This window comes from Myotis brandtii, unplaced genomic scaffold (assembly GCF_000412655.1).
Source record: "Myotis brandtii unplaced genomic scaffold, ASM41265v1 scaffold174, whole genome shotgun sequence".
Taxonomy (NCBI): Eukaryota; Metazoa; Chordata; class Mammalia; order Chiroptera; family Vespertilionidae; genus Myotis; species Myotis brandtii.
The window spans coordinates 4,565,287-4,592,114 of record NW_005356437.1 but is presented as its reverse complement, the minus strand read 5'-3'; the positions used below and the strand labels follow the sequence as shown (position 1 = coordinate 4,592,114).

Here is a 26,828-nt window from a genome sequence, read left to right as displayed (position 1 = left end):
ATCATCTGAGACTGAGGGCCTAGGTCCTGCAGTAGATAGAGTGCTGGCTGCCAGAGTTTAAATCTCATCTCTGCTGCATACAGGTGATCATATTCATGAACTTAACCTCTCAAAATCTTGGTTTCTCATCTTTAAAGACATTATTTTTGTGTGTTAAAAAATGCTTAAAACAGTGGCTAGCACCTAATAATCATCCATCAAATGTCAATACTTTTCTCTCCCACCCCCTTATGTGTGTGGGTAGCGTTTCTATTTTTCTTACCTTCCTGGCCCCAGAAGTGTAACTGCTAATCTAGATCGTTCAATAAATGGAGTTTGGCCACCGTGGTGCTTCAAGTTACTAGGTAATAAGTAACTTGTCTACATCCTTTCCTGGGTTGATTGGCCCTATTCCCAGCATGACACATGTCCCTTCTCCCTCTCTAAGCCTCTTTCTCATCCTGCTGAAGCCCATAATGAAACCTGACATCAGGGCGAAGAACACACAGACAGGCCGAGCGCTCAGACTTTCTAATTAAAGGTTTCTGGACAGAAGAAACATGGCCCCCTGTGTAGCCCCAAAGTGTCTCATCTTTTAATACCCAGCTTTCCCCCACAATTTTGCTCTCCAGGTGCACCCCCCGTCCCCAGCACATATGAGGAGAAAATATTTTAGTAATTCAGTGAGCAAGTCAATCAATGAGAGGACATGAATCCATAAGAAGATGTGGGGCTCATTTCCTCACAGAAAGTTGTTTTTAATAAACCAATTTCTGCTGCTAAGCAACCTTGATGATGCCTCTTCCATAAATACAGCTAAATGGAATCCTTGATTGTCTACAGTGGATTAAGTTAAAGCCCTTGTGAGTCAGAAGAAGGTACCAGAGAAAGTTTTACTCAGGCTGTGGTGCATGTAAAATATTGCATAACAAAATAGGAGTGGCATGCCCAGGCTGTGCTGTATAAGGCATGCCGTCCTGTTGCTCATGCTTTGCGGGTTGACACTTTTTTGGGAGCTCGCCCGTAAAGAAAGACCTGGATTGTTTACTCATGGCTGAGTGAATGGTGTCATGGTGTGGGAGACAGTCTCCTGTTCTCTCAAAACACTAATGATTAAATTGGTGGTTCGATCTTACACCAAACTAAAGGAAGTCCAATGGAACTCCCTGGAAGTGAGAAAGACTTTGCGGTGGACTTGATGTTGCAACTGCCAAATCCACAGCATAGTCATTATGCTAAGGAGATGAGGTGAACCATGAGCCAGCCAGTAAGAACAGCTGGAGAATGGTGCCATTTCCCATTGATCCAGTCTCCTGGCTCTGTTGGGAGAGGTAGGGCAGGGGCGTACCAGCCCCACAGTTCCTTTTACAAAAGTTGACACACTGGCTGGCTACACCTACCTTTGCTGAAATCATGGAAAATCCTTTGGCGTAATTTCCTAAGCCTCTAAATATATATTTCACCTAATAAATATGGCTATTTAAGCAAAGCCAATCAGCTAACGTAAAGAACAGCATTTGGAGGAATGAGTGTTTGGAGTGAGGAAAGAGATTTCTGAGAAAATTCATCTTCTTTACAACATCTTCATCACCATCTTTTTTTCTACTGAAGAGTCTAATTAAAAATGTTTGCCTATATTTAAATTAAACTATTAAGCTGCTGAAGATAGAACTACAAGAAGAGAAGAACTGCCATTTTGACTATTCTTTTGGTATCTTTGACTCTTGGCTCTCTTCCTTGCTCCTAATCTCTAACAACATCACCGAGACCTGAAACTTATCACAGCAAATCTCCCTGCATCTCTTCCTGCTGCTCATCGCCCTCCAGGATGTGGTTTCCTTCCACCTGGACTATAGGGCAGCCTCTCAGAAAAACTGAGGAGCTTACAGAGATAAGATAGATAACTGCCTCCTGAAATCCACCACACTCTCCCTCCTGCTGGAGAAAGAAAACAAACCCATAGCACCAACTGAATCATACCAGTCGGAGTCAGACTCACTCTCTTCCTGCTGCTCATCGCCCTCCAGGATGTGGTTTCCTTCCACCTGGACTATAGGGCAGCCTCTCAGAAAAACTGAGGAGCTTACAGAGATAAGATAGATAACTGCCTCCTGAAATCCACCACACTCTCCCTCCTGCTGGAGAAAGAAAACAAACCCATAGCACCAACTGAATCATACCAGTCGGAGTCAGTGTCAGACTCATGGGCTAGGAAGCCATTTAACTTCACTTTGCTTCCAGGTTTCCATCTATAAGAGCAAAGCATGTAACTTGCTCACTACTCATTCCCCAGGACTGTGCTGAGAGGATTTATGAACAAGGTTTGGAGAGCTCCTGGAAGGCGTGGAGAAATCTGATCACTCTGTTCATTATGAGGAAAGATCACTCGAAACCAGGAAGCCATCAACAGTCTGCAGGGAAGGAAGAGATGAAAACACCCTTCATGGGAACATGAAGTCACCTCCAATCTGATGAAAACTGTGCAATGAGGATCAGCAGAGGGAAGGTGCTATGAATGCTAGTGGAAGCTGCCAGAAGCAATGGAGATGAGAAGAGTGAGCTGGTTCCAGGATCCAGTAGGTGACAAGCTCTCATCAGAAATCCAGACGACTTTTCCCACATAATTCCTGCTTTGGACATGTTCTATATGTTGATTAGTATATTGCTTACATGGGTATACAGTTTTCAATATTTATCAAACTATACACCTATTATACAGTATATATAAATTGTATCTTAATTTAAAAATCTACCTATCTATCTAATCCCATTTGAATCAATGACTTCCCTACTGTGCCCATGAGCAACTGTACTCCAATCACCAATTTTTATAACACAAGTCCTCATATTTATATTCAATAAGATTAATGTATGCAAATATGGGTATTCACGAGTCATAATCATAGACACAGTTATTAAAACCGGCTTTATCTCTCATTCTCTAGTAACTTATCTCTGCACATTTATAATGCACTGATAATTATTCAAATGCCAAATGTCTTTGGAATTACCAAAAATAAAATTAAATTGTGAGCAGCAGACTTTTAGTGTTAAATGTTTTACTATATTCTAACTAGAGGTCCGGTGCATGAAATTCATGTACTTGGGTGGGGGAGGGGTGTCCCTCAGCCCAGCCTGCATCCTCTCCAATCTGGGACCCCTCGGGGGATGTCCAACAGCTGGTTTAGGCCCGATCCTTGTGCAATTGGGCCTAAACCGGCAGTTGGACATACCTCTCACAATCCGGGATTGCTGATTCCCAACCACTCACCTGCCTACCAGCCTGATAACCCCCTAACCACTCCCCTGCCAGCCTGATCAACACCTAACTGCTCCCCTGCTGGCCCGATTGCCCCCAGCTGCCCTCCCCTGCTGGTGGTAACCCCCAACTGCCCTCCCCTGCCGACCTGGTCCTCCACAACTGCCCTCCCCCGCCAGCCTGGTTGCCCCTAACTGCCCTCCCCTGCCAGCCTGGTCCCCCCCAACTGCTCTCCCCTGCCGGCGTGGTCCTCCACAACTGCCCTTCCCTGCATGCCTGGTTGCCCCCAACTGCCCTCCCCTGCAGGCCTGGTCACTCCCAACTGCCCTCCCTTGCTGGCTCAGTCACCCCTAACTGCCCGCCCCTGCTGGCCTGGTTCCTCCCAACCCCAACCCCTGCCGGCCATCTTTGACCACATGGGGGCGGCCATCTTGTGTGAGGGCATGAGGGTCGATTTGCATATTACCTCTTTATTATGTAGGATTCATTAAAAACTGGAAATGGAAATATAACAACTCTATCAGAATATTGGTTTGCCCAAATCATCCTATACTCTTACTAATAATAGAGTTTCTGATATGTATGATTTAGACTTTGGGAAAAATAGGTAACAACAGTTATAACTGAATACATGATTAGTTGTTTGGTTTACAGTTCGAATGTAAAGGATACATTCTGCTTAACCCAGACTCATGACTTACTGAGAACAATCAATGTCTGAAAGAAGCTCGAAGCTGGGTCCTTGCTAAGAAACATTGCACTTTTGTAAAAATCATACATATGTGTGAATTTCAAGTTTGTGCATTATCTTTCTAATAGAAACTTTAAATAAACAAAGAAATAACTTATTTGAGAATAGGCAGTAAATATAACAAATCAACTAACTTGCCATCAGTTCAATATTCCTGTCAATATCAGCACAGGCTTAATTGCTAAGCAGTGAGGTATAATCACCACACCACCTTCCTCAGCATCATTAGAGCTTAGGTCATCTGAGGCTCTGAGATTTGCATGCAGCAAATTTATTGAGACTGCTCTAAGGAAAAGCACCTGTGGGGGAGCAGAGAAAACAGGATTGAAAGAAGCTGAGCCCCCTGCATTGGCAACAGAGATCTAAGCTGATCTCAGGAGGAACTCTGAAGATGGACAGAGAATCTACTGATGACCCTCAAGGAGAAAAGGGGGCCAGAATTTATATTCCTACATCAACCCCTCGTTGAATGTGGACTGGCCTCCAAAAGAGACTTCGAGCAAGAAAGCTTCCTTTGACACAGGGAGCCATCAGCTGCCAGGAGAAGGAATGCCTCGGACCTTAGGGGAATTTAGCGTTGCTCCACACCATGCATCCACTACAAGCTTCATGATATGAGTCGTTAACATGTTTTCTAATTTCACTCTAGTCCTAGGGAAGAGATACATGTTTACCCCTTTTTACAGTTGGGGAAACTGAGGCTTATGAAAGCTAAGTAACTTACTCCCAAATCAGTACAACCTGAATTCAGACACAGGCTACATGTCTCTAAGGCCCTTGCACTTGAGCAAAACCCTGGATGTAGAGTCACGAGGCCAGGGTTCCCTCCCACTGACCAGCTGTGTAGCCTTTGCCAAGACACAGCTCTTCTTACCAGTAACCTGCCGAGGGTTGGCATTCTCCTGAAGCATTCAGGGATGCCCTAAGGCATGAAAAAAGTGGGGAGGAAGGAGCAGCTGGACCAGGGCTAGAGGAATGATCCTCCTGTGGACCTGTTTTCCAGGGCTGGTGGTGTCCAGCTATCGATTTGGTGGTGTCTACAGGAGTGGCGAACTTGAGCATCATTGAAGCTGGTGCCAATATTCAAATTACTTTTGGACAATAGTGGTGCCTGCAATCAGATAAATGGAAGGGCTGTCATTTTGGGTTGTTCATCCACCTGGAAGCAGGACTCCAGGCAGTGGGCAGGGGACAGAGAAATTAGCAAGAGCAGGAAAATGTTGAGGGTTCCAGCTGACAGGCACTGATAGGGAGGACTGCAGTCGAGCTGTACTAGTAAACATTATCCTGGTTTACAAGGCCATGATGATCTTCACCTACAGACATACTTCTCCCACCACAACCACTGCTACTCTTACCTCCTGCTCTGTCCTCAGCTACACTGAGCTACTTTCCCTTTCTACAGCATATGCAGGTGCTTTCTCGGCTACAGGCTTCTGCCTAGAAGACCCTTCTCCTTGACCTTCTTTCTTTACCTGACTAACTCCTACTCATCCCTCAGGTGTTTGCCAGGACTCTTCCAAGAAGCCTTCCTTGACCTCCGGTGACTGGGTTAGGTGGTCTCCTGTGTTCTCCCAGATCAGCATGTGTTGGGAGGATTATATAATGACTGGCACATAATGAGCACTCTAAAAATAGTGGCTGTCATTAATCTTATTCTTTCTTCCTTGATAGCATTTATCATTCTAAATTGGAGACCACATGGTCTTTGCCTGGGCCTAGACCAGCCGTGCAAACTACGGCCAGCGGGCCGGATCCAGCCCGTTTGAAATGAATAAAACTAAAAAAAAAAAAAGACCGTACCCTTTTATGTAATGATGTTTACTTTGAATTTATATTAGTTCACACAAACACTCCATCCATGCTTTCGTTCCGGCCCTCCGGTCCAGTTTAAGAACCCATTGTGGCCCTCGAGTCAAAAAGTTTGCCCACCCCTGGCCTAGACCTTTACTCTCTCTTCAGCATCTGCCACTTTGCAGAGCACACAAAAATGCCTGATAAATATTTGTTGAAACAATAAAAACCTCAGTTACACAACTGGGTAAACATTGATAGGACAACATGAGGAGGGGGAATGGAAGAGGGTGGCTAGGGCTCTCCTGAAATCTCCCAGAGACTGGCCCACAAAACCAATGTCATTCACTGAGGGTCTGAGCTTCCATCTACATTGGCTGTTGTGCTCTGGATTGTGTAAGCAACAGGGAGGAATCAGGTCTCCTGGCTGAAGACCCTCAGAGCCTATAACTGAGAAGGAAGACAGGGTGGTCATATGGGTAGGCTACTGTTCACACAATGTGATTCAACCTCTCATTTTTTAAAGAAGTGGTGACGCTTATAAAATAAACATAAGATTTGGGGTCAGACACACCTGCAGTCAAACCACTATTCTTAAGGGGATACCTTTAGGCAAGGGCAAGACTTACTGGATTTGAATGCCAGCTCCTCCACTTCCTTGCTGTGTGATATTAGACATCTTATGTAACTTCTCCATGCCTTGGTTTTCTTATCTGTAAAGTGGAGATAATAATTCCTCCTTCACAAGGTTATTAGGATTGAAATAGTTCATAACTGTATAATTCTTAAAATGGGGCTTGACATATAGTAAGCGCTATATAAAGGTTTACCTAATCATTTGTAGTTTTAATTTTTCATCAGAAAAATTGATCTATGTAGAATACTTGATCTAGTGTCTGATATAAGGCATGCTCTCGGTAATTATAATTATCATTATTTCTGTTACTATTACTTCTCTTGTAAGTAGAAAATACTTTCTCAGGGTGAACTTAAATAAGTAACAGAAACTTTCTTTCTGTGGATACTTTTGGTTTCTACTGATGATTTTGGGAGAAAAAGAGCTATTTCTGTGTGCTGCTGAGCCAGCCACTTCCCTGGTGCTTTGCCTTCGTTCTCTAATGTTCTGAAAACCTTCTTCATGGACCCGAACACTCAATTGCGTACCCACTTCTCTGGCAAATGAGCAAAGAAAGGGTGTATTAATTTTCTTGGGCTGCCATAACAAAGTACCACAAACTCGGTCCCTTAAAACAATAGAAAATTGTTCTCTCACAACTCTGGAATCAAAAATCTGAAACCAAGGTGTCTGCAGAGCCATGCTCCTTCTGAAAGCTCTAGGGGAGAAACCTTCCTCACCTCTTCCAGCTTCTGGCAGCTCTGGATGTTCCTTGGTTTATGGCAGCATCACTCCCATCTCTGTTTTTGGTTCACAGGGCCTTCTCCCTCTGTGTGTCTCTGTCCCAAATCTCCCTCTTCCTATCTCTATTAAAAGATATCTGTCATTGGATTTAGGGTCCATCCTAAATTCTGGAAAATCTCATTTTGCAATCCTTTACTTAATTATATCTACAAAGTCACCTTTTCCAAATAGGTTCACATTCACACGGATCTGGGGTTACAATGTGGACATAGCTTTGGGGACCAGTCATTCAACCCACTATAAGAGGTAACAGGGCTCCAATTTGCTCTAAATAAAATCCATCCCTTTACCTTATTTGAACCTAATTACATCTCCTTTGTCCTTTCCCTTTTCCCTGCATACTCATTCCGGTATCATCCATTCCTCTTTGATTGGGTGTTCACAGTAGGGCAAGCAAGATATACTGACCAACCAAACCCACTATAAGAGGTAACAGGGCTCCAATTTGCTCTAAATAAAATCCATCCCTTTACCTTATTTGAACCTAATTACATCTCCTTTGTCCTTTCCCTTTTCCCTGCATACTCATTCCGGTATCATCCATTCCTCTTTGATTGGGTGTTCACAGCCAGTAGGGCAAGCAAGATATACTGACCAACCAATCTGCTCCTTCCTGGGCTCCCTTGTGGCCCACATCTGCACCTGCTTTCTGCCTTAGGACTCACTGTGGGCAGCACATTGGATACTTGAGCCCATGAAAGCTTATTCTGCTTGGCCCACCCAGGTGCCTTGCAGACAGCCAGGGGAGTCAGATGTCACTCTGGGACCTCGCAATGCCAGCTTGCCCCACCTGGCTTTTGACCAGGGTTGCCTTGGTCACACATCAGGTTTCATAGATGAGGCCAAAGCAGAAGACACTGTTGAGCTGGAACAAGTAGAGGCAGTGGATCTGGGTCAGAGCAGGAATTATGTTTGTACTTAGACCAGGCAAATAGGCTTGAAGAAGGAATCTGGGTCAAAAGCTTGGCAGACTGGCAGGAAACATGAGACCTGATAGAGAAATGAAAGTGGAGTTTGGCTTTCCATCCATACTGGCCAGTTCTTGGTTCTTGAAAGTCTGATTGAGGTAGGTCTGTGACATGAAGCATATCATGCAGTGTAAGGGCCAACTAAATTTAGCATATATTCATAGAGCATCTGCTATATACCAGGATCTAGGAATATACAGATAAGACACAATTCTTGTCTTCAAGTAAATTAAATAGCAGGGGTCACACACATAGAAAACTAATTGTCATAAAATGTGATAACGCTACGTGCACAGTATTATAAGAGGCCCAAAGAAAGAATAACTCATTCTGCCTTGGGTTAGGGGGTGGGTCATGCTAAGGGCACAGAGGAGCTAACATTTGAGTGGGCTCTTAAAGAATTCAGTAAGGAGAGTATGAGAAGAGCAACTCAGGAAGTTTACTGTCCAGCTGGCCAAGCAGGTGCCTCTCCTTCCCCTCCTTCTTTGTGTTGATTTCATTCAAAGCCTAGATCTTGCGTAAAAAGAACCACCTTCACACAAGCACTATTTTTTATCAGCACTATAGAGACATATCTTAAACATATTCTACAAGTGGGTCATGGCCCAGGGAAACAACCAACCAGAAAGGACTCCAGTGGTGAGAAACTAGTTGGGTAGGCACTGGCTGAAAGGTAGAGGCCGCACAGCCACTACTACTACTGTTATGCATGTGTAGTAAACTTGAGGGTATCAGCACCTTACAATGATGCATCACCATTGAGTTTATCGTGTAGTCTATTTAGAAATCTTTCTTATTTAAAGTGTTTTCCATTTATTTTACCTATAATATTGATGTTTCTCAAAACCCCCAAGATGCCAATCTCAGAAAAGGCAAAGAAGCTATTGCTCATTACTCCTGGTTCCATATTGTTTCAGTATGTAAGGAATATCTCTTTGAACTTTCTTGTGTCTTGCAACACAACATCTTTATAATTAGTAGTGATATTTTAAAATTGGGGCATCTTCATGGAGTATTAATTTTATCTAATTATTATTAGGTCATATTTAAGTAACCTAAATGGGTAAGTAGGTTTAAATGTATACCAATGTTTTAATTGATTTCTTGTTAAGAGAGAGAGGAAGGGAGATGGATAGAGAGATAGAAACATTGATGAGAGAGCAACATCAATCAGCTGCCTACTGCATACCCGCTACTGGGGATCAAGTCCTCACCCTGGTCATGTGCCCTGACCAGGAATCAAACCAGTAATCTCTTGGTTCATGGGTGGAAGCTCAACCACTAATCCACACCAGCTAGGCAAATGTATCCCAATTTTAAAACAAAGATGGATATATCTCATTCAGCATTTTACACACACACACACACACACACACACACACACACACACACACACACACCGGTATTCCTTGCTTTTTGAAAGTTTGTTAGGTCACTTTGCTTTTACCAAAGACCTACATTAGTACCTGTTTTTGCTAACTGAAAGAAATCCAAAGAGGATTTTCACTTTAATGGGAAAAAAAGAGAAAACAGTGTTCAGCATTTGTTTTGTAACTAGAAGGCAGAGCACATCCCAGGCATTGGGAGTGGCACTGCTTTTATTATATGTTATTTTAGGTTTTATGTGTTATTTGGTATGATTTGGTAAGTTATTTTTAGGGTCTGGGAACACTCAAACATGTTTCCATATAAATTAATGGTAATTGCTTCCTCGCTCTGCATCATTTCAGTTTACCAAAGGTCTCATAGGGACACTCCACTTTTAGATAGTGGGGGAAACTTGTATATCTATGTAGATCAGCATTGAATAAAATTCAAATAAATTTTAGAATGAAAACAACAGACCACAAAAAATATGAAAGAATCCAGACACAAAAGACTATACACACTATGTGAACCCATTTACGTGACATTCTGAAAAAGGCAAATTATAAGAATAAAAATTGTATCTGGTTGCCAGGGTCTGGGAGTGGGAGAAGGAAATTGATTGCAAAATAACATAAGGAAATTTGGGGATGATGGCATTGTTCTATATGTTGATTGTGGTGGTGGCTACATAATTGTACATATTTGTCAAAATTCAACCAACTATACACCTGAAAAGGATCAATTTAACTGTTTGGTGAGGCTCCCTTTTCAGGCTAATTCATTGCTACATCTGTTCTTTCTTATATGCTTTTAGAAATACCTGAAAGAGAAGTTTGAGATTTATCCAGCTGTAGTTTTTTTCTCTCTAAAAGAATGGGTTTTTAGTCTGATTCTGAGTGAGATGGGCCCCAAGATCTTGAACAATTTAAACTTGAACGATCATTTCAGGAATAGGAAGTATAGAGCACTTTCAAATGAATGTAAATATCAACAAACTTACACACATAATTATTTATTTCAGTTTCTCCTAAATTTCTTTACTTGTGAAATGTTCACTTGCTGCTGTATATCACATAAGGCATGTGTACCAGTTGTATTACTTTTCTGTGGTAGTTTTCTGTGTGGCTAAAACAAATTTATTTTCTCACTTTTTAGAAGCTAGAATTCTGGGATTAAGGTGTCAGTAGAGTTGGTATCTTGAGGCCTCTACCTTGGCAGGGCCACATGCGGCTCTTTGGCCCCTTGAGTGTGGCTCTTCCACAAAATATCGACTTCTGCGCATGGGCCACGAAGTTTCAATCACACTGCGCGCGTGCCCGCACGTGGTATTTTGTGGAAGAGCCACACTCAAGGGGCCAAAGAGCCTCATGTGGCTCGCAAACCACGGTTTGCCGACCACGGAGATAGATGGTCATTTCTCTCTTTCTTATGCCTTCACATCGTCTCCTCTATGTATGTGTCTGTGTCCTAATCTTTTCTTCTCATAAGGACACCAGTTATATTGGATTAAAGACTATTTTAATGACCTTATTTTAACATACTTATCTCCTTAAAGACCCTATCTCTAAATATAGTCACCTTCTCAGGGGTTGGGACTTCAATATATGAATTTGGGGAGGACACAATTCAGCACATAACAGCATGCTTGCCAGCCCTTCCTTCCTCCATCATCCCTGCAGCCATGCGGCCTCTCCCAAAATGTAACTTCCTCTCTGACTTTTTTTTTTTACCTTTGTTACCTCCATGCACAGGTCAAACATTTTCAACAGGTAGAAGGAAACCTAAGATATGCTAAGGATGCCACGGCACCGTATGCAGGCCCAGGTGGAAAAGGGTGTCATTCAATGTTTTGCTTTGTCTGCTTGAGTATATTCCTGCAAATCTTTTTCTCAAACAGTTATATGGAGCAGCTTTGGATCCTCAAACTAAATCGGGAATGTATTGGACATGTTGAGCAGAAACACAGTGCACATAGCCTTGTACTTGCTGTGACCTCACATATAAATGGTAAGAGATGGAATAGCAAATCTGCTGCTAGGCAGCAACAGGCCCGTTTTTAACCCAGCTTCTGCATGGGTAGTTAGTGGTCAGACAAGTCAGGTCCTGAAGTAATTTATCTCTGAACGGTGGAATCATTTCAAGCTGAACATATTTCTCTTACCACTGAAAGGCAGGGAGGCTTATTGAACTTCTGGCAAAAGGGGCACCAGCTGCTGGCTCTGCTCCCTCTACCACAAGGCAGTGTTCCCAGACAGCTCCGCAGAACCGGAAGGAAGTCTCTCCTTCGGTATCCGCACGGTCTCATCGAGCAGCAAAGGGAAACATAAATAGATCAGATTGTATGTATAAAAACAGTTGATGCAAACACACACACACACACACACACACACACACACACACACACACACACAAATAGTTGATGCAGACTCTGCACTTCTAGGTTCAACTTTTGAGCAAACTTAATACTAACAATTCTTCACAATTACACTAGAACTAAGAAGTGATGAGCCTGGCGAGGCTCAGATGAGGGTCCATGAAAGACAGAAGATGAGGATGATAAAGGTGAAGGGACCTAGAGAAGAAGGAAGGCAGAAACATTTCAGGTTGTAATAACATAGGTCATAAGGAAGGGAACAGAGTAATAGTCACAGTGCTCCCTACCCTTTATTGAGGGGCTCTTTTCATGCAAGCCCCGCACCAGGCTCCCTACATGTTGTGGGCCCGATCCTAGAACAGCACTGCCATGTGCCTCTTATGATCCCTTGTTTGCAGACAAGAACAGTGAAGCTTTGTAACACAGTAAATCATAACCCAAGTTCCAAGTTTTCCCTTCCACCTAAGCCCATTCTCTTCTGCTAGCCATGATAATGACCACTGATTCATTAATAGTTAATCATATTGAGTAAAGCGAATGAACTTTGATAAACTGAACAAAGTTGATTCCAAAGGGTGGTTCACTTCTTCTCTAGTGATTTTTTTCAATTTTTTAAATAAAGTTCAAATAAACCATATCATAGATTCTGTTAAGGGGGAAAATTGATTTTTGAACCCAAAGCTCTGAGGTCCAAAGTGGGCCATCTCTGCTAGAGAGTGTGGCCCCTTCATTGAAAGGGGTATGATTTGCCCTTTCTGCTCACCTTGCAACAGTTGGGAAGGTGTGATCTCTCCATGGATGGGCTTTCTGTCTAATGGGAGGCAGGACAAACTGGGTTTCTGAACAGGAAGTGCATGGATACATTTGATTACAATATCCCCAGTGTGATGAGGGAATCGCTGTAATGCATAGAGCAAACAGCAAAGTTAGTAGGGAGAACTGGGAAGAGTCTAGAAAGGAAAAAAACAAAAAACACCTGATGAAGGATAGTGAGTAGAAGAGGAGAAGGAGCCCTGAGTGGTGGCAGTGTTATAAGCTGTTTGGCATAGACACTGAACAGAGCACCTAAACATGAATGGGTCCAAATAATGAAGCTTTTAATCCCTGGGGTGGAGTCAGAAATTTCCAACCAGACCTGCCCTAACTCTGGTGCCTTGAATTTTGAGTTCCCACCAGCAGTGACTCAGACCTGGTATTTTCTTGGGTGGGGAGGGGGTAGGGCAAATGACTAGGTCAGAAGGAAAAAGAATGACTGGCAACCATTATCCCCACAGTTCTGGAGAAGGGGATCAGCCTGCCTGGCCCTGCCTTCCACTCTGACTCACGCTGCTGCTGTCATAGTGCCTGTGACTCACCAGCCTAGAAACCCAGGAATCAAAACTGAAGAATTTTACCCCCAAACTAATTTTAGAACACACTCCCCTGCTCCATCCCATTGCCAATGGTTTGGGTCAAGCCCTCATCCTGCCTCATTTGGACCAAGTGCCTCCTGACTGGTCTTCTTGCCTCCAGTCTACCCACTACAGTTCATTCTCTGAACTACTACCTGCATGATCTTTCGGAGAAAGAAGCCAATCCAGTCATTCCCCTGTTGGCTATTGCTAGAGCGGTGGTTGCCAACTGGAGGATCCCCTCAACTCCAAGAACCCAGGAGCAAAATTGCACATTTATGCCACATGGCAGAGGCAGTGAGTGATAAACACATATTCAGCATGCATACCCACATGGTCCAGCCTTCCTTGCAGTTAGGTTGGGGCATACGACTTGTTCTGTTCTATGAACTGTGAGCAAAAGTTGACAATGTCATTTCCAGACTGAGATAGGGTGCCTCTACTGTGCCCTCTCTTCCCCTGACACAGGGACCTTGAAATAAATGTTCTCAATGGCTTTCTTATAAGATGGAGAAGGGCTTCCCAGTCCACAGTGACTCACTTAACAAGAATAAGCCTTCATGTGTTAAGCCACTGAGATTTGGGGGTTTGTCTGGTGCAGCAGCACACCCATGATATGGCTCCTGTTCTCCAGAATAGTATTTTATCCACTCATTTTGGTAACGTGCTATCGCTCATGCTTATCTATGGCTCTGATTGGAAGTTATAGAAGTTGGATGACTTTTTTCAAATGGAAAACACATTAATTAGTTACTTCTTAATAACGGCAGTATTTGGGTGAGGTTAAAAAAAATCTATGAAGACATGATCTATTGAAAAGGAAGTATAAAAAGGGAATTCTTAAGAGTGAATAATGGGGACCACTGGCTTACAGGATAAAGTCCCAAACATGAAGCTATGTCAAAGCAGAAGAGGCACAAAAGCCTTTCTGGTTTTGTTGGCAATGGCTTCTTGTTTCCCTGTGTTTCCCTCAACCTGGACCTCAACTTATTATTACCCTACCACACATTGTCTTTCCATGTGACCTTGCCCTTGCAAACACTAGAGCTCATCCTTGTCCTGTGCAACTACACTTCATCCTTCAAGACCCAGATGAAATGTCACCTTCTTGATTAAGTTTTCATCTTCCTCAACCATGATCTCAGTCATAGCACCTCTTTCATAATATTAGGGTTTTATTTATGCATCTCTGACTCTTCACTAACATACAAGCTTCTCCTGCACAGATAGTGATTCATTTTCATCTCTGTGTTTCCAAATCCCTACAATAGTACCTGGCACATGAGAGATGTTTACCAACCAGTTTTGGGCATCCTCCTATGTACCTGTGGTTGGCGAGCCACATGTGGCAATGGATAAACTATTCATCCAAGTGGTCCCTTGCTGTTCCTCAGGCATGCAAAGTCTACTCTCTCTGCAGAGCCCTCACAGTTGCACCTACCTCTGTCTGGGACTCTCCTCCCAAACCTCACATAGCTCTCTCTTCCTCTCATTAGTCAGGTAGGCATCTCCTTCTCAGAGAGAGACTTTTCCTGTTCACTCTTCCCTCTCTCTCCTTACTCTGCTTTATTTCTTCATAGTACTCATCAACTGACATTATATTTTGCATTTATTGTTTATTTTGTTTGCTGTTTGTCTCTGAAGTAGATTATATAAGCTCTGTGAGGCCAAAGACTTAGTCTTGTTCACTGTACAAGACTAGTTCCTGACACAAAGTGGGTACTCCAAAACTCTCTTTAGATAAATCAATAATAAAGTTAATATACTTTAAGAAATCACATCTGAAACTCAGCCTCACGTTCTCGTATTCTTTCTTCATAAAGCTTTAGAGTGAGAGAGGAATTTAGAGGATTTACTTTAGCCCAGAATTCTCATTCAACCGAAGAGGAGACAGGTAAATGACACCTGTGCATTGCTAAAGCTAGACTCCTTTTCTGACTTCTGAGTTTTGACCCTTAGCACAATGGCTTAAATGTGGTGAACATTCAGTTAATCAACAACTGTTAAAGTGAGTTCAAACTAGAAAATGGTGAACAGAGTTTTGTGCCTGTGTATATAGCTTTCTCTCCCAAAATTAATTGAGCTCAAAGGAGCTGGACTTCTAGAGGGGTTACTTGAGATGGCAGAGTTGTAACATCTAGGGACCCGGCTCTCACCCTGGACAGATGGGCCTGTTGGCTAGAGACAAACCAATTAACCACATCAGCACCCAACCCCCCAGCCTGGAAGCCCCCCAAACTTGCTGGCACAGTCTGCTCACTAAAGGATGTTAAGGGGGAAAAGAAAAGAAAACAAAACAAAATAAAACAAACAAGCAAACACTAAAAAACAAACAAAAAAACCCCCAACTTTTTTTTGAGCACAAACGTAGACCAGATGACTACCAGGGAAAACAAGGAACACAGTATCAGCTCAGTGAGGTAGGTAGTGATGAAGAGAGGCCTGGAACCTAAAGCTCATTCTCTTCTCAACTACTGTGCACTCCGGGTCAGTTACTTAAATTGCCTAAACCTTCACTTGTAAAATAAATCCTATAGTAAAAATAACCAGTGTCTCATCACCAAGTTCTTGGCACATATTCAAGGACTATAAGCCCTAAATGACATATGTTAGTAGTGCAAGTTGCCAGTCAAACAATGCCTTCCACAATAGAGGAACATACATAATGAAACCCTCGTTTGGTAGAAACTAACAAAACTGCTCATATTACTTCTTCATCTCTCCTTTAGACAGAAAATCATTACCTATTCTATATATTCTAAGCATATTTCAGCTTATGCCCTCAGACAGTCAGAAGCACAAAGAGCTTTTGGCCAAATTAGATGATTTCATAGCCTGATGTATGGTTGTCTACTATAGACTAAGGTACCACCAGTCCCTTCATCTGCAGCCATGGCAGACAACCCCTGTGACCACAGGGTCCCAACTGTGAGCCAGGAGCCCACCTCTCAATCCCACACCATTCAAAGAGCTTTTGCTAGTTAGTTGGAGCTCACACTTAAAATGAAATGATTCAAGTGATATCCTAGGGTTTATTTGTATAAGGTCAGGACCCAAATCTGTCCTAACTCTTGTATCTATCTCTGAGTCACATATTTCTAAATGAAGGATAGTTGTATGTCTTGCAGTTCTTTCTTTTTCTCTCTCTTTTCCTTTCTTTTTTTCTGTCATTTATTGTTATCTAAACATACAAGGCAGAATACAGAATTTAACCATTATTTCCCAATGAACTGAACATTAAACTATAAATTTTCAAGTCCCCTGTGATCTGGTATCTCTGCCTCTTTCTTTTCCTACGAAACAAAGCCAGTCTGTGTATGGCAGTTTCCTTAAGTTGTGTCCTCAATGTACATGGCTGTGCAATGTTTTGGTGAGTCACTAGGTGGCATCTACTGGAGGCACTCAGAAAACTATCCCAGAAGCGCTTTTTTAGAGCACTCTATGGTTTCCCATGTTGGCTGCCATTGTCTGGTGGGTGTATTGGAGTTAATTCATTGCCATCTGTCTTTATTTTGCTAACTTACTCAGTCAGACGCCACACAATTGAGTTCTGCAAATGTCGGCTCTCCAGTACAGCAATTATGAAGTCTCTTTCTAAACAATGTCACCGCAAGGCATTCTTCCTGCCTTTCAGAGAACTTGAAGCATACAGTCTCATTTTGATTTGCTTTGCTTATAGGTCTCTTCATCTTAAAAGATTAAGAAAAATTGGTCTGAACTCAAAGCCACAACAAGACATGGCTTCTCTTTCCAAACTGAGAACAAGCCAGTCGACATGATCCGATTACATAAAAACCCCTTGCAGCATAGCAGGGGACGTGGGCTATGCTCACACAGGCCACATGAGCACCACCATCTCCTGCAGTATGCAGACACTCGGAGTGCATTTTGTGGTTGTTGTTGATGTTGTCATTTTAATATTTGAGGGGCTGTTGGGAGGGATGAGGGGTGAAGCATGTGGCAGCAAGTGCAGAAGAAAAAAAAAGGAACGAGAACAGAGTGAGATGATAGTTGAATGACATCTTTCCATTGCTGTTCCAAAAGAGAAATGAATTAATGATCTCAACAGCCTAGAAATGGTGTCTGTCCTTCCATTGCTTGTTCGTTCATTTATTCATTCATTCATTCCTTCATTCTGCATCAAAGACCTACACCTCTGTGCCAGGCACTATATTAGATGTTCCAGATACAGCTGGGGTCAGGTCATCAAGAGTCATTGCCCTCTTGGAGCTTACAATCTGCAGGAAGACAGATATTAAGCAAGTAACACAAGAATGACAGCTGTGGTGAAAGAGACACCCGTGGTGTTGCACAAGCACATAATAGGGGCCCTCACCTAGTCTGAGGATCCTGAAGTAGGTGAAGATGCAGGGGTTTTTAGATTATCATTCTTTTTATACTCCCATGTGCTAAGTATTCTGCTTTGCAATTAGCCGGTGCTACATTAGTATTTGGTGACTAACTGGCAAGTTTTGTTGGTCATGGAGTGAGAAAGATCCAACAGAATGAGAACCACAGTGAGAACACAGCCCACTGCCAGAAGAAGAGTTAAGAGCCTTTCTTACACAGCATAGCTTTCAGCTTTCCCTGCTCTGTTTGTCAATCCTTTAGCTATGGCTTGTTTTACCTTACAACATACTTCCTTCTTAAGCACTTGTTTTTGCCCTTATTTCTCTACCAAAATTATATTAAGATCTCTTTCCATTTTTCATTTTTTATTTAAGTCCATTTTGTTCAAAGTTTTAAAGTACTGCCCAACCAAAAGCGATTAAACATTAACATAGTGGTGTACACTGCTTAGAGTAGTTCTCCAGATTTGAGTTACTAATTTTTAGAAAATTTAAGGAAAAAAGAGGCAAGAAAAAATAAATGAAACCTCCTACCATGCTTATTTGCCTTCTCCATTGCATTTCTGTACTTTCAGGAGTCCACTCTACAGGGTTTCAGCTATAAATAAAGCAAAGGGAGCCCATATCCTGATGCACTGGCATGAGTCAAGTAAAGACCTGTGGTTTTTAGGAGCTGTAAGCTCCCTGCGTTTGTTTATAGATTCTGGAATAGATGAACACTGCAGGAGTTTGATGTGGTCCCATTACTTACCAGTGCATTTGTGAATGACCCAGTCTCATAGGGCTTTATCTTGACACCCATATTTATTTGTCATTAAATATTTGCGGTCAGAGTCCTTTAAAGGTCATTCTTTGGAAAATTGTACCGACAGGTAGTTGGAAGACCAATCCCAGCTGCAGCAATAACACAGGAAAATTTTATTTTGCTTTTATTCAATTTTATCAAACTCCTCCCCGAGGCTGACTTCTGGTTGGATGGCAACTGTCCTTCAGGAAGTGAGGTTCTCCTGTGTGAACGCCTTAATGGTCAGAAGGTTCTGGTGGGGCTGGAGGGCATCCTGGGAGAGTGACTTGGTTGATGTGTGGGGCCCTGGGTAGAACTGCATGCCCTCTTGTTCCCACCTCTCGGGGACCTACCTATACCATAGACCTGATGGGATGGGAGGTGCAGAGGGCAATGGGGATGAAGAAAAAGAAGAAAATTTTCCAGAGCCACGTGCAAACATTGGAGAGTCAGACCCTTGCAGTGGTCACAGCTGTTACCATGGAAACCCCTGAGAAGGGTGCTGAAAGCCACTAGACGTAGCTCTGGCAATGTTCCTCCATTTGACCTCTCTTTACACTTAACATAACTGGTCAAACTAATTCTGGAGACATTTTCTTTCTCAGCTTATGTGACCTGAACCCTCCTGTTTCTTCTCCTTTTACCCCGAGTGACCTTTGCCGGCCTCTGCAGATACTTGCTTTATCCCCTTCATTCAATCATTAACCATGGTCATAAAAGCTTTGGTCTGAGAACCTTTGCCTTCTTTCTCCTCTCTTTTCCAAGACATTCCTCCATTTCCTTGGTTTGAGCTACAAAGTGTCTAGAAAAGAGAGAGCTGGGATTTAGCACAAGCAGGGAGAAAACTACTGTTATTGATATTTTTAAATTTTTTTTTAGTGCTTACTATGCCCCTTGCAGGACCTGGTGCCTCGATCCACCCCTACATTTACCCCACAAGGGAGGTGTGTCATTATCCTTTGTCCTTTGGTACAGTTGTTTCTTTGTCTGAAATTCTTTTTCTTCCTCCCTCCTCTTATTTTCCAAATTTCTACTTCTTTTCAAAACCCAGTTTAATTATCATTTCCTCTGAGGCATCTCTCTTAACTCCCCAGGCCGCATATATCTCTCTGTCTGAGTTCCATGGCACTAGTGGCACCCTATTAGATCATTTACCACATTGTATTACACAGCACAATTTACAAGTATCCCTCCTCCCCAAAGTTGTCTTTGAGTGCTAGAGAACATGAGGTGATCTTTTCTGTGTTGGTATCCTAATATCACAGGGCCTCACACATAGATGCTTAAGAAATCTCCATTTGTCATATGATAGCTAGCCTTTGTTACTGCCATGCAGTCTCACAATAACTCTGTAAGGTAGTCATTATCTGCATGTTATGGATGAGGAGAGTGAAGTTTAGAGAAGTTAAATGTATTGCCAAGAACCATGCAAGCGGAATCGGGACATGAACCATCAGAGATTGAAGTCAGGGCCCACACTCTGCTACATGGTCACCCGATGGCTGTGGTAGCCCTGCAGCTGCCGCCACACAGTGAACAGAGAAGTGTTAAATGAAATACAAATACTCAAGGCAAATTATAAAGGTATCATCCTCTCTTACAAGAGTCACTCCCCACCCTGGCCATGGTTAGAGCATTGGCCTGTTGACCAAAGGGTCTCAGATTCAATTCCCAGTCAAGAGCATATACATCAGTTGCAGGTTCCCCAGCCCCCTTTGGGGGCGTGTGCAGGAGGCAACCACTGGGATGTGTCTCAGGTCAATGTTTCTCTCTCTCTCCCTCCTCCTTCCCTTTCACTCTCTCTAGAAATCATTGGAGAAAATATCCTCTGGTGAGGATTAAAAATAAAAAGAGTCACTTCCCTACACGTGTCCATCATTTTAAACCAAGTCATTTTGTTTCTGCCCTGGCCCATTTAACTATTTTGCCTTCAGATCTTTGCCCAAGCCAGTCTTCTGTTTTGAACACCTGTTATATATCAGGAACAGAGCTGGGTTCTGGGAATACAGAGATTAAAGCTTTGGTCTCTGAAACTCATAGATTAGTGGAGAGACGGCTGAAAGAGCAATTACAAGGCATTATAATTGTGGGAGGCAATTGAGAGGAAAGCCGGGTTGCTATGGAAGCACATAGGATGTCCTCCTCCCACGTCTCCAGTAATCTCATCCCCTGGCTCCCTCCCTGGCTCCACTCACCTCCCCCAGGGTGCTTTCTAAGTCAGCCCCTTCATTTGCTCCCCTCAGGCCTTCCTCCTCATGTATGCAATCAAATTGTTCTACACTTACCTGTATTTTCAGATCCATTCACCTACAAAAAATATTTCTTTGAACTTGGCCTCTTCAACTAGTAATGGGGGAGGAGAGGATAAAAGAAGGCAAAATTAAAGGAAGGGTGTGCCTACCTGGGAAGACTATATCCCAGAGGAGAAAAACAATGTAAGGGAAAGGCATGGATGACCTTTGTTGGACTCCACCCCAATTATACCCTTTGGTGGTAGGGGGTTGTGCCCAGAAGAGAAAGGGTCATATGCAACTCAAAGCTGATCTACTAAACTTCTGTAGTCCAACAACTTTGTGAGGGGCCCCCTAAAGGAGCAGCTTACAGAAGGCAGGATGTTGTTTCCACACAGTTAGACTAACCATGGAGCAAATGAGACGCAGTCTCAGAACTCGCAGTGATACCCGAGGGGGCTAGGGCTGGGAAAGGAGGACCAGGTCCCGTGGGGGACGCAGCTGAGCAAACAAAATTTGATCCTAGGAGTTGACAGTCACATTCATGTTTAAGGCTAACGTAGCCTGAGGAACATTCACCGTAGCCCAGTTGTGTCTCTGAAATGATTTACCAATCAACTAAGGAGAAACAGGCTCCACAAGATGATCCCAGGGAAAACAGAACAGCCAGCCAGGCTCACCTGGCCTAGCTGGTCCCACAAGCTTCCCCACCAACCTGGCGGAAAAACCCTGTCATTCCAGCACCTGGATAAAGACACTTGGTTGACATGGAAACATGTCAGCAACATCTATGGCTCAGCTTTCTTGCTCGCAGGTCCACATGTTCCTCTCTGGCTCGAAGCCCCTTTCACACCAGCCTTCATTTCTCCACTTCAGTCGCCTCAGTGGGCTGAGGCAGCCTCTGTTTTCCTCACAGTCCCGAGGAGCAGGTGCTGGGATTTGGGCTGTGATGTTTGTTCTTGCCTGGAGCAGCCTCCCATGCCTGAAACTCCCTGGCCACAGGGGATATCATTTTATGTAACAGTTTCACAGGGTTGGAGGCTGGTAAGAAGAGAAACATGGAAAGAGGATATGTCACAAATCACTAAAGTCACCATAGCTTTGGAACAGAGGTGCAGAGACTTGGTAAAATTACAGAGATCTAAAGACTGGGCTGTGCTTATTAAGTTGGCCTGTGCATTGAGCTAAGCAAAGAGATCCCCCGTCTCCTTGACAACCAGAATACAAGCATGCTCTACCTGCATTATCTACTCTCTTTGCCAAAGCCAGTGCATAATTAGAGGAGAAAAAACATAGGTGTAACCTTTCTCTTTCATCTCTCTCTGGCCAAGAGTTTACCTACTCAACCTTGTTAACACCTCACTTGTCAAATTTATCAGCCATGCCTTTTGATGGAAAGCTAATATAGCTTTGCCTCTCCCTGTCAGTTAACATTCTTTGGGAGACTGATAAAATCAGCTTGGAAGGTTTTTCTGGAAAGCTCTATTTATAGAGACACACCTAGGTGACCATCCATGCTAACTATAAATAGCCTTCTTTGTGTGGAAGGGGTAGGGCCATGTTGTCACTATCTTGGACAAGAAGGAGAGGCCTCCCTCCTCCTGATGTTTGCTGTCAGGGCAGATAAGACAAGCTACATCTGTTACAGGGTGTTTGGTGTAAACCCAGCACAGGGATGTGCCTAATAAGTGGGATCATCTCAAGGATATGGGAGGCAGTGACTTCTAAACACTTAGGGACCCAGGGGCACAGTCTCCTGAGATAAGCAGCAACCAAGATAAAGACACCAGTCCTGGGAAGCTGGAATCTCAGCCGACTGTCCTCACCACCATAATTCCAGAGCCAGTGAGGAGGATGGTCAGTATGGCAGGACAATGTCCTGACTGGGCACAAAGGGTCTACAGTGTGGCATTTACAGTGAGTGCTCACCTTGAACACGGTGCACATTCACACACCTGTGCCCTTACACACACGTTAGAGCCGTTCAGGATACAGGAGGAAAGGACGGGAACCACGTGGGGAGAGAGGAAGAGAATAAAGAGGAGTAAGGGGCCCGAATTCTTCAAAAGAAAGAAGAAGCAAACATGATGAGAGGATTGAAGTGGATTGCATTCCCTCTTTTTCTCCCTATGCCAGGACTTTTCAGGATAAGTTTGGAAACTGTGTGAAGAAGAGGAGGGGCTTGGGAACAGGTATAGGTGCACACAGGGGTGTGTGCCACCAGATGTAGATCTGCATGAGTGTGCTGGTGCTTCTGGGCACGCATGTGGAAACCCTGTGGTGCTGCAGAGAACCAGCACTACACATGTTAGCCTAGCCACAGAACAATTACCAAACCTAACTCTGATGGGGAAAGTTATTATTTTCCAAGAGTCAACAAGTACCCTGTTCTCATTCCAGTTTACCCTCTGGGAGTCACTTAGCATAGTTGGGGGGATGGGGGAGCATAAAGTAATGAGATGGAATGGAACAAAGGAGAATTGTCATAGTCAACATCCTCATGGGGAGGTCTCTTAGTGTACAAAAAAACAGAACCCATTAGGAATAATTGGGACTGGATCCCAGGTGGCCTTCTCAGAAAGCATCCTACAGGCTTGTGCCAAGAAATAGGAATAGGAGATGAAAGGGCTAGCTGTGTGGACTGCCCCCAACCCTGCCAGGGAGGCTTAATCTGCAGTGCAGGTGGATTCATCAACAGAGAAATATTTCTTGGAACCAGGAGTAAATTTATGGCAACTGATTTGCACAATAATAGCTGGTCTGGACAGAGCTCTCATGCAATTACCAGAGCCATATACTACTACTACTAACTTACAGAACAAACAATTTACCCCACATAATGAGAATAGCTAATGGTTATTAAAGTCAGACACTGTTCTGAGCTCTTCATATCTATTAATTTAATCTGCATGAGCTCTATGAAGTGCATATATTGTCACCATTCCCATTTTACAGAAGAGAAAGCAGGCGTAGTGAGCTTAAGTAACTTCCCCAAAGCCCCCCCTTCCCACTGAATGCAAGAGCCAGGATTTGAACACAGGAAGTGTTATTCCAAATTCAACCTCCTAGTCACAAACATGTATGGTTCCTATGTCTACTTTTGAATGAAGCACTATACTATATTAGGCAATTAACCTAAAGGAGTTTATGGTTAAGAGGAGAAACAGACAACATTGACTTCTGACTTAAGCAAAATTTGCCTGTTCAGAAAACATCAGGTTATTCTGGTAACTATTGGTAGCCTCTTGAGGTTAGAAGTACATGGGGAACTATAAATCTCCTCTCTCACAACATCAGAAATGTTGGACTGAACCCCGCCAGACATACAGGCATGCATTGGCAAGGAAGCACAAAACAGCCATTCAACTCATTCAGTAGTTTGGGGAAGACCCCTGCTGGCCCCAGCAGTCCGATGAGCATGATGCATAAAAGGCTGGTACTGGGCAGACACAGTGATATTCTTAGGAGAGCATTAGGCAGTTCTGGGTTGGGTTAGGTAACAGGGTCCTCTGTGAAGGAACAGAGGACCAAGGGGCTGGTGGCTGGCATGGATCCACTACTTTCTTATGTCTTATTCATGAAAAGGGGTGGAGCCTGTAAAATATTCCTAACCAATCACCAATCTTGACACTATTCATCATACCAAATAAATGATTTCACTAGGGATATGGGGAGTGCTAAATAATGCCGATTCATAATCGGACACCTCCTGTGCCAGAGAGCCACCCTGGAGGGCCGCTTCCTGATTCAGTGCCACATCTCCTATTTAATAGATGACCTCTGTGTGCCCCAAAACCAGCGTCCATTGAGTCATTTTGGTCTAGTGTGTCTTTCCCAAACAGTACTTCATTTTCCATAATATAAGAAACATTGTAAGCACCTGAATGTAAGGTAAAGCCTTCCACATCAAAGAGTAATTTGGAGTGAAATATGCTTTCTATTTATTTACTATTATATAAGAGCACCCAGTTTGTGTATAACACTTAGAAGATGCTCAATAAATTTGAGTTTCCTTCCCTATTTTACTATCTCATTTAATCCTCATTTAAGAAAAAACACTGTGAAGAAATTATTATAGTTTTATGTTATGGATGAGGAAGCAAAAAATGTAAAAAGTTATTAACCTCTTATGTGATGTATAGATGAATATGTTCTATTCAGTAGTTTGTATTTTCATTTTGTTGATGGCTTTCTTTACTGTGCAAAAACTTTTTAGCTTGATGTAGTCCCATTTATTTATTTTTTCTTTTGTTTCCCTTGCCTGAGGAGATATATCAGAAAAATATGTCTAAGATTTTACTGTCTATATTTTCTTCTAGGATTTTTATGGTTTCAAGCCTAATACTTAAGTCTTTAATTCATTGGAGTTTATTATTATGTATGGTGTCAGAAGTGGTCTAGTTTCATATTTTGCACATATCTGTCCAATATTCTCAACACCATTTATTGAATAGACTATCTTTACCCCATTGTGTGTTTTCCTCCAATGTTAAGTATTAATTGACTATAAAGGTGCGGGATTTATTTCTGGGCTCTCCATTCTATTCCATTGATCTATACATCTGTGTTTGTGCCAGTACCATGCTGTTTGATTATTATGGCCTTGTAGTATAGTTTGATATCAGATAGCATGATTCCTCTAACTTAGTTCTTTTTTTCTAAGACGATTGTTGCTATTCAGGGTCTTTTGTGGTTCCATATAATTTTTTGGAATATTTGTTCTAGTTCTGTGAAATATGTCATTGGATCTTGATAGGAATTGCATTGAATGTATAGATTGATTTGGATAGGATGGGCATTTTAATGATATTAAATCTTCCTATCCATGAACACAGTATATGCTTCCACTTATTTGCATCTTCTTCAATTTCTTTCCTCATTATCTTATAACTAGTGGCCTGGTGCATGAAATTCAAGCACATTAAAAGGGGATTAATTAGAGGAAATATTTTAATATTGCTATTTGCCCTTTCTCTATAATAGAAGTGTCAGAGATGAAAGAAAATTAGTAAAATGTATATGAAAATCTTCCTCCTGTCAGAGTCTGGGGTGCACCATGGGACCCAGAGTCAAGTCCCCACCCACCCACATGCACCTCAAAGTTGTGCGAGACCCAGACCTGGCTGCCCCCCCCCCATTGGGCTAGATCCAGACCCAGCCGGTCCCACCCTTGTCAAGCCCCACCAGGCAGGGGGCACAGCCTCAGGTCTGATGCCGGGGCAGGGGGCATGGCCTGAGGTCCCCCAGCCCAGGCTGGGGAGGGGGGCATGCCTTGAGGTCCCCCGTCAAGCCCCCTGGGCAGGGGGCACAGCCTCAGGTCCCCAGCCCAGTGCCGGGAGGCAGGCACAGCCTCAGGTTCCCTGGCCTGGGGTAAGGGGTGCAGCCTGAGGTTCCCTGTCAAGGCCCGCCAGGCGGGGGGCATGATCTGAGGCCCCCCAGCCTGGCACCAGGGTGGGGGGTGCGGCCTGAGGTCCCCTATCAAGCTCCAAGGGGGTGGAGGGGGCACAGCCTCAGGTACCTGCTGATTGCTTGTTAAGGCCCATTACGGGAACTTGGCCTCCTCTGTGGGCGCAGCCATCTTGTGTTATGGAAACTCCCACCTCCACTGTGGGCACCGCCATCTTTGTGGCTGAGTGACAGTCAATTTGAATATTCCCTCTTTGTTATATAGGATTTTCCAAGTACAGGGTTTTACATCTTTGGTTAAATGTAAGTGGCTTTCTCTAATATACTGTTTTCGTAGGAGGTTTTAGGGGGCAAGGGAGGGACCACTTTGTTTCTGCCAGGTGGAGGTAGAAATCTAGGTTCCCTACTCAGTCTCTGTTGACACCTGAGGGAGGGGGCTCCTTGTTATGGCTGGGTGAGAATGAGAATTCCTGCCTCCCATGGACTCTCCACCAACCCTTCAGGGTGGGGGTTGGGGGGAGGGGTTCTGCAGTCCACAGGAGATGAAAGTCCTGGCCCTCTACTTGGCCTTCTCTAACTATACCCCAGTGGGGGAATTGGGGGCACCTCAATACAGAATCACAAGGGTAGAAGTATTGGTTTTCCACTTGGTCTTGGCTGCCATGGGTGGAAGCGGGGCCAGTCTTTTCTGTGGTGCTTGACTGCAGGAACAATTATTGTCTAAAAGGTTTCTGTCTTTCACTGTTCCTTTCCT

At 43.4% G+C, this 26,828-nt stretch overlaps 1 protein-coding gene across 1 annotated transcript in view; it reads right to left on the bottom strand.

Moving 5' to 3' along the window:
- Positions 1–2,619, bottom strand: part of SMIM2 (small integral membrane protein 2) — a 10,073-nt gene extending 7,454 nt beyond the window's left edge. The window contains 3 exon segments of the mRNA XM_014537236.1: positions 1,960–2,029; positions 2,137–2,228; positions 2,441–2,619. Of these exon segments, the coding sequence (XP_014392722.1) occupies positions 1,960–2,029; positions 2,137–2,228; positions 2,441–2,619 (341 nt within the window).
- Between the last annotated feature and the right edge of the window lie 24,209 nt (positions 2,620–26,828).